At 40.1% G+C, this 11,336-nt stretch overlaps 1 protein-coding gene across 1 annotated transcript in view; it reads left to right on the top strand.

Annotated features, from left to right (window-relative positions):
- Positions 1 to 869: 869 nt before the first annotated feature.
- Positions 870 to 11,336, top strand: part of gemin8 (gem (nuclear organelle) associated protein 8) — a 34,542-nt gene continuing 24,075 nt past the window's right edge. Inside the window, exons 1-2 of the mRNA XM_034175052.1 lie at positions 870 to 955; positions 1,192 to 1,273. Coding sequence (XP_034030943.1) covers positions 1,271 to 1,273 — 3 coding nt within the window. The 5' untranslated portion in view covers positions 870 to 955; positions 1,192 to 1,270. The remainder of the gene's footprint in view (positions 956 to 1,191; positions 1,274 to 11,336) is intronic.

Below are 11,336 nucleotides of genomic sequence, written 5' to 3'. Positions count from 1 at the left end.
CACCCCTGGTCCCACATCGGCCTGGATTTCGTCACAGGCCTCCCACAGTCCTGTATTGTGGTTGTGCTCATTCACGACAGTAAAGTGTTCATATTCGACTCTTTCATTGTCCGTTCATTTACACCCCCTGTTGTGGGTCCGTGTCACTACATTTTCCCAACAGTGATTCCATGCTTCACCGCATCCAGCCAATGCATGTGGGTTATGGGATTGCCCAGAAGTCAAATTTACCAAGGGTCAAAAGAGGTCAAATGATTTTTTTTTTTCAAAAGTCAAAGTCAGGGCGGTCAAGGTTGAAGGATGTATTTAATTAGATTACTTTTAATAATTTATTATTGAGTGATCATCTGTGTCTGTTTTTGTGTTGTCATGTACCAGCAGAACACCTACAAAATTAAAAAAGGTTATTGACTTAACAATTGATTATTTTCTTCAATAAAATAGAAAAAAAATCTCACATTTTATTATTATTATTATTATTATTATTGTTGTTGTTGTTGTTGTTGTTTTACTAGTGTTAAACTAAGCCACTAGTCCCATTTTCCAAATTAAAGAAATAAACTGTAAAAAAAATTGTCTTAATTATACAGTCGACGTGTATAAAAAATTGCGAATAATACAAGATTTTTATTAAAATATCTTGTTTTTCGTTATCAGTAGGTCTACAGGAAAAAAAAGGGAGAAAACGGTTTTTCGGTGACGTATTTTTGATGATGTCCTCGAGGTGGCGAGAGATCGCCATGTGTGACACAAAGCGCCTGCTGGGAACAAGACGGACACTGATTTTAGTCTCTTTTTCTTTCTTTCTTTTTCTTTTCAATGTTCTGATCCGCCTTTCAGTCCAGTAGGTGGCAGTAATATTCCTTCCGTTGGTTTGCCAACCACCTCAAAAGTTAATAGAAGAAGAAGGAAAACGAATTGGTGTTAAATTTTGGGTTAAACTGTAGTATGTGAGGTAAACTTGTCATTTTGTACAGATATGTTCATACCTATACATATATTTACCGTGTTTCAGTCGCTTTGTGTGGTTAAATATTTATGTAGTATGTTTCTTTGTTTACTTTAAAACTTATGTTGGTTTATGTTCTCCTGAAACCACAATGTTAGCTAGTTAGCTGCAGAAAGACAGCTTTATTAATGCTTTTTTGGTTCTTCACATACAGTCCGTCTGTTATTATCTGTATTTTTCAGTTGTCCACATGTTGCTGGTGTCTTCGACTTAGCCAGTGTAGTTGTGAAGCCGACTGAGCCGTCGTTAGTCTGCATTGTCATGGTAAGCCTCGTTTATATGTTAAATTATATAATATGTATATGTCGCGGACATGACGAGCGAAGCTCTTCAGCATTTCACACAAAGTGCAGCAACAGTGAAAATGAAACATTCTTAAGCAAAACAGTAATAATACCACACTCATTTTGCACTCATAAGGTTAGGATACAGTGCTCTCCAAAAGTATTGGAGCACTTAGTATTTCACACATAGGATAAAAAAGGAGGATAAAAAACCGACACTTTTATTTTTTTTGTTAACTATATGGATTTGATTGACGTGCGATTACACCAATCATGCTTGAACCCTCGTGCGCATGCGTGAGTTTTTTCACGCGTCAGTGACGTCATTTCCCTTTGGGCAGGCCTTGAGTGAGATGTGGTCCCGCCCTCTCGGCTGAATTCCTTTGTGTCACACGCTGCTCGAGACGGCGCGCGTTGCTTTATCAAAAATTTTTCTGGACCTGTGACGAATATCCGAGTGGACACTATTCGAGAAATTAAGATGGTTTTCGGTGAAAAGTTTAACAGCTGATGACAGATTATTGGGTGTTTCTATCGGTGTAAGGACTTCCCACGGAGCGGGACGTCGCGCAGCGCTTCCAGGCGCCGTCGTCGGCCTGTTTCAAGCTGAAAACATCCTAATGTAAGGCTTAATTCACCCAGGATGTCGTGAGAGAACAAAGAAGATTCAGAAGAGGCCGGCATGAGGACTTTATACGGACATTCCACTGTTTAAGGACATTTTGTACGACTCGGCGAATCTGTGTGCGCCGCGACAGGAAAAACACCTCCGTGTTGAAAACCATTTGTAAAATTCAGGCGGCTTTTGATGGCTTTCAACAAGTGAGTAACTGAGAAATTAACAGCTTGGGCATGTTTCAACTTGCCCGTTAAGGTTTCCAACGGAGGTGTTTTTCCTGTCGCGAGCCCCCGCGGTCGGGTCCGGCCCGACATGCGACTCTGCCCGCACGTTCTTTCTTTATAAAATGTCCGTTAACAATGGAATGTCCGAATAAACTCCTCATGCCGACTTCTTCTGAAAGTTCTCTGTTCTCTGATGATTTCCTGGGTCAACAGAGCCTGAAATGTGGAAGTTTTCAACTTGAAATGGCGAGACGCTGCTGCCTCGAAGCTCAGATCGCCGTCAGGCGCTGTGGGCCATCCTTACGGCAACACTTACAGACCAAAATCTCTCATCAGCAGTGATGCCGGTAACGCGTTACTCTAATCTGACCACTTTTCTTAGTAACGAGTAATCTAACGCGTTAATCTTTCCAAATCAGTAATCAGATTAAAGTTACTTCTCCAAGTCACTGTGCGTTACTATTATTTTTCATTGTGGGTCGATAACAGCATTAAACTTGGTCTGTGGGCAGGAGGTCGGGGTTCGACTGAACGTCCCACTTTAAGCGAGCTGTGAGCTTTTCATCCGCGTTTTTTTGCAGCTGCTCGACTCGTCCTCACCTCTTAAAGCGCGGTGATCAGCACACCTGCACTGAGCTTTACAAAGACATTTTTATACTTTTTTCCCTCCTTTATTTAGAATTCTGAGCTGAGCTGCTCCGTATCGTCTCGTTAAAAACAGCTGATCCTCCACGACGCGTCAACAACTAACACTATTTTCCACTCAAATGCACCTAAACTCTCTTTCTGAGGACCACATGATGTGAAAACGCAATAAAACTTTCTTACCTGTAAATCTGGTCCTGTTTTCTGCATAAATAAATGTTATCCATTCTTTGTGCTCAAACGCCAAAGCGGGCGAATCCAGATGGAATGGGGGCGTGGGGCAAGGATGTGCCCCCTCCCCCACAACACCCCTAGATTAAAGGTCCAGTTTTGAAGCCGTTTTGTACTACAACTACTAATACTGCTTAAAATAATAATAATTTCGACAAGTAAAATGTTTAGAGAATTTAAATGTTAGAAAAATGTTAGAATTTAATAGTTACATTTATAAACAATGTAGGTTTGAAATTGCAAGTTTTACTGTTACAGTGCTGTCAACAGTTAAATATGAGGTCAAGAAAGAGGTCTTTATTTTACTTTTTATAAAACAAGTATTTGTTTTCATTGAAGTCAAGAAAGGGTGACTATAAAGTAAGTTTTGGCAAAACAGGTATCATTGTCATGTTGAGGTGGCAGAGGGTTGTTGTCGGCAGCTGGGAAAAGTAACTAAAAAAGTAACTAGTAATCTAACTTAGTTACTTTTACAATTGAGTAATCAGTAAAGTAACTAAGTTACTTTTTCAAGGAGTAATCAGTAATTGGATTACTTTTTCAAAGTAACTGTGGCAACACTGGTCATCAGCCGTTAAAATTTTTCCCGAAAACCATCTGAATTTATCGAATGGTGTCCACTCAGTTGTGCCTTACAGTTTTGAAAACATTTTTATCAAACAAAGCAGCAGTCTCTGAGCCATTCCTAAACAATGAAAAAATCGGCGAGAGGGTGGGCCACTCCTCACTCAAAGACTGCCCACAGGCGAATGACGTAACCGACAGGCGTGAAAAAACTCTCACATGCCCACGAGGGTTCAAGCATGTCTGATGTAATCACACGTGATTCAAATCCATATGGTTTTTGAAAAAAATAATAAGGTCGGATACTTTTCTAACAGACCTCGTATGTTTGATGTCGCTGACATGAATGAGCGAAACTCTTCACTGTCTGTGTGTATGTCATCAAACAATAATTTAAAATTGAATAACTTGCAGAACCTACTATCGGTTTGTGGCTTTTTACGACAGTGTTGTCCGGTTTGTGGCTTCGTCTACCACTGAGGCTTTTCACGTTTCAAATCCCGCAAAACCTTGGAGAGTTCGCTGCGCTGCGAGATCTCAGTAACATTGAGAACTGCATTGATACGCTCTGATCACTCTGCACTTTAACCGCTGCACACGGACAACACAATTAACATCGCAACATAAAACTATTTTTATATTGTGCCTAAAACTCTTGTGAATATATTCTTTGAGTTTTTAGACGTTGTTATTGCGTTTGTTTTATGTAAATGTGAGAATCACAGGCTATCTCTCTGTTATTTTCAGTGGGAGCTGCTGTGAGCGACGCTCGCTTCCTGGTCATGTCGTTCTGGGGGAAAGTGAAGTTTGCTCTTTAACGTCTCGATTACTGTTATTTACAACACTGTTTGACCTCTTTGTTCCAGACTAATATATATATAATATGTCTGAAATTCGGTTTGCGCTTATTAAATTCCATGCAGATTAAACATAGCAGACACGGATTTTTTGTTATAATTGTTTTAGCACGTTTTCAGGGTATCATGCAGCAGTCTCTTATTAAGGTGATGAAAAGCATAAAAATGACATTTTTGCAGTATAATATTCATTTACAATTGTCATCGTGTGGATTCTCTGTTATTTTGACTGCAGTGACTCTCTGGAGCGCAAGGGATTATGGGATATGTGAAAACCCCGAATGGGCAGAGTTTTTTGTGCCATTGCCGATTTGTGGCTTCGTCTGCCATCGGTTTGTGGCTTTTTATGACAATGTTGTCTACTTTATGGCGTTTTCCCCTATGGGCAGATTTTTTTGTGCTATTTCCGGATTGTTTTGTGCCATTTCCAGTTTCTGCCTTTGTCTACCATAAGCGCGAGCTTTGTGCAGCTTCACTTGTATTAATCTGTTTTATAAAAATGGATATCAAGATGGGACTGAAACAGAAGACCATCAGGTGCACACTCATCTTTTTGGACCGCATGTCATTAGCGATCAAGAGCAGTGTAATCAGTATCCCTTTGGATTTTTGAGACCTACATCTGGGGTGTAAAAATGTTGGGAAATGAAAGCCTATGGTAGCCTAAACTGTATAATTTTTTCACAAACGTGGATTAGTCCCTTTCACACCGGGTCTACATACAGTTGTGTTGTGCCGTATATCGAGTATGCCAGAAAATACCTTTGGTGCGCACAGATTTGGTGGTGTGTATGGTTGCATTCCAAGGATTGCTTACAGTTGCACTTAGTAGCTTACTGTTTGCTTACTGACACGCATGTAGCCCTTGCTGCCATGAACCTAGTTTTCTGCCTCTCAGTCCACTCCTGCCTGCTGTCCAAAACATATTGCTGTTCTTGGAATTACATTGGACTGTTGTAATAACAAGCAGAAGATGATCATGAGATGGTTTAAGTCCTGGAAACAATAATTAATCATGTGCCACAGTCTGAACTCTTAAAGTCCACCAGCCATCGCCACCACAAAACACACAGCCGGTGGGCCATCGCATCAGCCACTGCCGCCAGGAAACACACGGCCGGCTGAGAATCGCACCGACCCACCGCAGCCAGATGGCCGACACGCCAAACACAGCAGTCGCAGCAGTGCCTGGTCTCTTTGTCTCTGCCGCAGGGATGCACAGCTGATCCTTGACGTTCTACAGGACAGCCACGTCTCCGCGACAAGCAGCACTCCAGCATCAACCGCCACTCCAAGCCTCCACGGCCTTGCTTCCCCATCCACCGCTGCACTGGAATTTAAGCATGGCAGCAACAATGGAGCCCAGCAGGATGAATAAAATCACGTCGGGTAGCGTGCGTGCTGTTGCATAGGGGTGGCGTACAATGGTGTAGCGTTGTGTAGACTTGTTTAAAAACTAAGTACTTTCTGCATCCATTGCTCTATGCCCTTTGTGTCCATTTCACAGACCCCTTTGTGTCCCCTCATGTATTGCCACGTACGCCTGCGTGGGACAGCATCTGTACCCATCTTTGTGCAGGTCCGCTGTGAAAGGGGCTTAGTGAGAACTGCTGGCCCAAAATTTCAACATGTATAATAAAAAAAAAAAAGTCAAAATAACAACACAGAAAGCATACAACTGACTTTTAAAAAATACTTTCATCAGCATTCATTGATTTTTATTATTAAATAAGCAAAGGAGAAAAAAAAAAGGTTATCAGATACTCCATTTCACCATCGCTGCCATCACTGTCAGAATCTTCTTCACTGGTGTCCTTATCTAAAGTACATGTGTAAGTCGCGATTCAGCTTTACATGCGGTCAAGTTGTGGACCCAAAAAATTTAGATTACCTATAAAAGTCAATTTTGGGAGGGGTCATCAGTGTGGACAATTCTTGACGATGATTTCTTCTTCCTCCTCCAGCTGTTGCAGGTCAGTAATGAGGGCAGAAGATTGCTGATGCCTGCCACATACACGGCCACCACACGTGCAGCAGGCGCGTGTGTGGCAGGCGTATGTATAAATTTCGGCACAATCTGAACCAGCAGTAAGGATCTAAAGAGTTACATCCAAAAGCTTTAAATCGTCAGGAATCTTCCGCATTGACAAAGCCCTCATCGCTGACCTGCAGCTGCCGGAGGAGGAAGAAAAAGATCCCAAATCCACTCCAGATGAACGAATCATCACATCCAGCAAGGAGTCACACTTTACTTGGTTGAAACTATTATAATATGGCAAGGTAAGCTGAGTTTAATTTTTTTTTTTTGGTTTCAAAAACTCCCGGCCCAATTTTGTGGACCCCAACAAAGTTAACGGGGCTCACTTGTATTGCATCCAGTGATGTGATGGCAATGATGTCTGGCACATTTGCAGAGATATGTGCATGCAGACATGTACAAATGTCTGCGTCTCCACATTTATTTATTTATTTTTTTACAATTGCCAACTCAGGTTCCATTACACAATCAAATAGCCATAAGATACAGTATTCCAATCATGTAATTGCTGAGTAGTAAAAACAAAAAAAAAATTGTCCAGGAGTTCTCCATGTGGCGAAGCATCTAAAGTCACAATTGTAAATTTGAATGACCATAAGATATGGTATTTCAGTCATTTAATTGCCTGAGAGCAAGTATATATAAATAACTGAATGAATGAATGAGTAAATAAATAAAGGCCTGCGTCAGATCAGCGCCAAAACCACACTCGCGTAAAAAATGCGTTCAAGTGTAGATATTAACTATGTGTGTGCAAATTATCACTATGCACATGCAAATTATCTCTGCGTGCGCGCAAAGGTGCTGCACGCGAGGACCAGCACACCCCCCGCCCACTTGAAGTTGATTTCTGCTCGCACGCAGGGAATTAACTGCTCTCTCGCATGAGAATTATGGCACTATGGGGGTTGGATTTTGGCACTATGGGAGAGGGAACCAGGCTGTTACTGGCTCTGCTGTGATTGGATTGTCTCTGGAGAGCGAGGTTTGATTGACAGCCGTCCTCTGACACAGAAGTCAGTCTGACACAACAGCGCGTTTCTGCTTAAAATTGCACTCCAGTCATCATCAATGTTAGCAACAGGGCTCTGAAGCTTCTGTACAACAATCATTTCCATATAAATTCAGAATTAGTTCATAATAAATTACAGAAAGTCCTAAAAGTCACCTGATGTTAATGAAACTCAGCGCGTCCGCGTCTGACTCTCTACATCCAGACCGATCGAAGGTAGTAACGTGATTATTAACCATCAGATAACAAAGTAAAACCTCTTAAATCACATGCAAACCATGACGCCACCACCTCTCTGAAGTTAATATCAACGCATTTTTTTTTTTTTTTTTTTTTCGCGAGTATGGTTTTGGCGCAGATCTGACGCCATATTGGAGGTTCTCCTACATATCCAGCAGTAAAGCATGGAAAACATCACTATAGCATTATGATAAATTAGAATTGTCAGAGCATTAGATCATTAGAAGTGATAAGGCTGTGTGTGATCGTGATCACGTCTTTCTTGATGTTCATCGATGCATCAAGTATTGCTCTATTCTAATTTCTTTGAATTTAGTCGGTCATAACCAACAACGTATATTATGCAGACAAAAACAGCATAATTTCATTGTTTTGTATCACCATGACAACACGTTAAATTAATACAACCCCAATTCCAATGAAGTTGGGAAGTTGTGTAAAATGTCAATAAAAACAGAATACAATGATTTGCAAATCCTTTTCAACCTATATTCAATTGAATACACCACAAAGACAAGATATTTAATGTTCAAACTGATAAACTTTGTTTTTGTGCAAATATTTGCTCATTTTGAAATGTGCCTGCAACACGTTTCAAAAAAGCTGTGACAGTGATATGTTTACCACTGTGTTACCGTTGACCGTTGGGGTTTTTCTGTAATTATTGTATGGCTTTTGCCTTACAATATAAAGCACCTTGGGACAACTGTTTGTTGTGATTTGGCGCTATATAAATAAAATTGATTTGATTTGTGTTACATCACCTCTCCTCCTAACAACACTTAATAAGCGTTTGGGAACTGAGGACACTATTGTTGAAGCTTTGTAGGTGGAATTCTTTCCCATTCTTGCTTGACTGTAACGAGCCAAGCTATTTCCTCTTTCTTTTTTCTTTTTTTTTTTTTTGGTTCTGTTTATTTAATGGTAGTTTTTCACCGACAAAACAACATAAAAAGAGGGGAAATGAAAATGTAAGAATCTACTTCTACACTACATTTTTATTTCAGTTTTTGTATGCACAAAATAAAATCAAATAATACAACCTTTTTCAACTTATTTTATCATCAAAAGAAAAATTGCAGTGTTTTAAATTTAGTGATTGTTTATTTCTTGTTGAGAGTCCCACATTTATTTTCCTGATTTCAAACCATACATACAGTATGCTGACCATCGAGCACATGTAGCGGCTGCACTCTGCGTTGTTGTTATGACTCCGCCCATTCGCTCCCCTCGGGACGCGAACTCACAATCCTTGGCATGGGAGTCGGACTCTCTAACCAGAAGGCTAAAACCCAGGGCTCTGGCCTTGTGGCCAGAGAATCCTTTTGAGCTGTTGGGAGTTACTAAATACATCTGCACAGCGACACCTGCTGGCCTCCGTTACACACACAGACATTTTAATTCTTGTTTCCATATTGTTCTGATTCGTTGATGTTGGTTGTGAAGGAAACAGACCATTTTTATTCACTCCTGAATTATGAATGATGCGAAAGTTAAAGTATTTTGTATTTTCTGAGCAGCGTGAACTTGCTCAGTTGATTTCAATACAATGCATTGACATCATTGCATGTGTGCAATGCTGGGGCGCTATAGGACCAAATGTCTGGTGTCATTACAGTTCTATGATGTCAAAGTTAATCAATCACAGAATTGTGATTTAAAAAGTCACACTTCAGGAATAAAGTCAGTCAAATGCCATCTTTCACTTTTCCACAAAGGTATATCCAGCGTAAAAACAGATGTGCAGAAAGTCCTCGGTTCTGGAAATGAAGGTGGTGTGAAAGCTGTGTTGAGCTGCTCTGCTTCAGGCAAACTGGCCCCAACTATTGAGTGGAACTTTCCACCTCACACCTCTTCAGACAGACTGCAAAATGAGCAAATATTTGCACAAAAACAATAAAGTTGATCAGTTTGAACATTAAATATCTTGTCTTTGTGGTGTATTCAGTTGAATGTAGGTTGAAGAGGATTTGCAAATCATTGTATTCTGTTTTTATTTACATTTTACACAACATCCCAACTTCATTGGAATTGGGGTTGTACTTCAAAAGCTTCAAAAACAGCCACCCAAGTAAACAAAGGCAGTGATACACAGTTGTTGAGTCACAGTGTTTGATTCATCATATATAAAATTTAGGTTTAATGAAATGAAATATTAAGCTTACCTGTGTATAGAAGCTGCAGTTTCTGCTTCGCTTTTGACACTCTGTCGTTCTTTCAACCTGTGCCGAGTCAGTAAAGTGTGAGTAGCATGTCTTGTGTAATCCGCCATCGTCGAGTATTGGATGTTTACCATTATTATTACTGAAATCGGCCAACATGCCAGGTGTTGAGCAATGCAACTCCTTACAATTTCTGCTTATGCACCTTCCAAAATTTTCCATTTTGGAGCGTATTCTAAAAAAACATGCATGTCTTCTCTGAAAATGGTACTCCTTGCACTTTTGGGCAGAAAGATAGACACAAAATAATTTTTTTTTTTCATGATCTAAAGACAACACATCTTGTTTACTGTAGGCAGCTATGTTGTTACCACACATCGCCGACTCACTGTGTTACAGTGATTGTCATTTGCCAGTTGCTTGTCATCAATGGAACCATTGGTTAGTTCTGTTCGAGGCTTAGCTGCTATTTTTACATGTAAAGACTCAATTAAAAATCAAAATTACTCATTAATGTACCCACATATTGCATATGAAAATAACTGAATGTTTCCTGTAATATTCTCTACCAAGTATTCAAAAATCTTGCCCACCCTTTTTATAGGTCTTGCAAAGTTACAATATGTTGGGACGGCTTAGTGTCTATTGGTACATGTCACTTTAGGCAAAGTGGCATATCCAAAGGCGAGAATTCGTACTTCTTCAACTGGCCGCTTGGTGAAAACGCGATCGGTCTGTATGCTGTTCTCTTGAAATCAGCCAGTTTGGTTTTGTCACGAGCTTGCTTCTGTCAGCCAGCTGACAGCTATCATTGCCTCAAACAATGAGATTTGTACACCAAGCTGACCTGAAATGAACCATTATACATTAAATTGACTTTATTAATGAGTCTGACCCCTTTTGAAAAGTGACCAAATTACATGTATTTGTGCTGAGTTAGTTGATGTTTTCACCGACCAAAAACGGCCACCAGAGAGCGCTGGGGTAATGCCTGACCTTGAGAATTAAGATGGAGAGCTGAAGTTGAGTAATTTTGAAAATTGCTTAAAATTTCACTGTTTTGCAATCTTACCCATATAGAGGCACTTGATGGCATTGATGACAATTTGACCCGAAAGTTCTTCCATCTTGGGGAGACACCCACCAGGACTCCTTCATTTACATGATAATTTGGTCATATTTTCAGCTATTGTGATGTCTATTATTATTATTATTATTAGGGATGGGTATTGATAAGATTTTCTTTCGATTCTGCTTATCGATTCGATTCCCTTATCGATACCTCTTGTGAATTTTCTGTGTGCTAAAAGTAGGCTTTATTGAGTCTTAAAGTAAATAAATATGAAATTGGTCACTGGATCCTTGATCTCTGGACATAAATAAACTCTACATGGTGGATCCTTGATCTCTGGACATAAGCAAAATCTGTACATGGCGGATCCTTGATCTCT

The sequence above is a fragment of the Thalassophryne amazonica genome, chromosome 1, assembly GCF_902500255.1.
Source record: "Thalassophryne amazonica chromosome 1, fThaAma1.1, whole genome shotgun sequence".
NCBI lineage: Eukaryota > Metazoa > Chordata > Actinopteri > Batrachoidiformes > Batrachoididae > Thalassophryne > Thalassophryne amazonica.
This window is presented reverse-complemented; position numbering and strand designations above follow the sequence as displayed.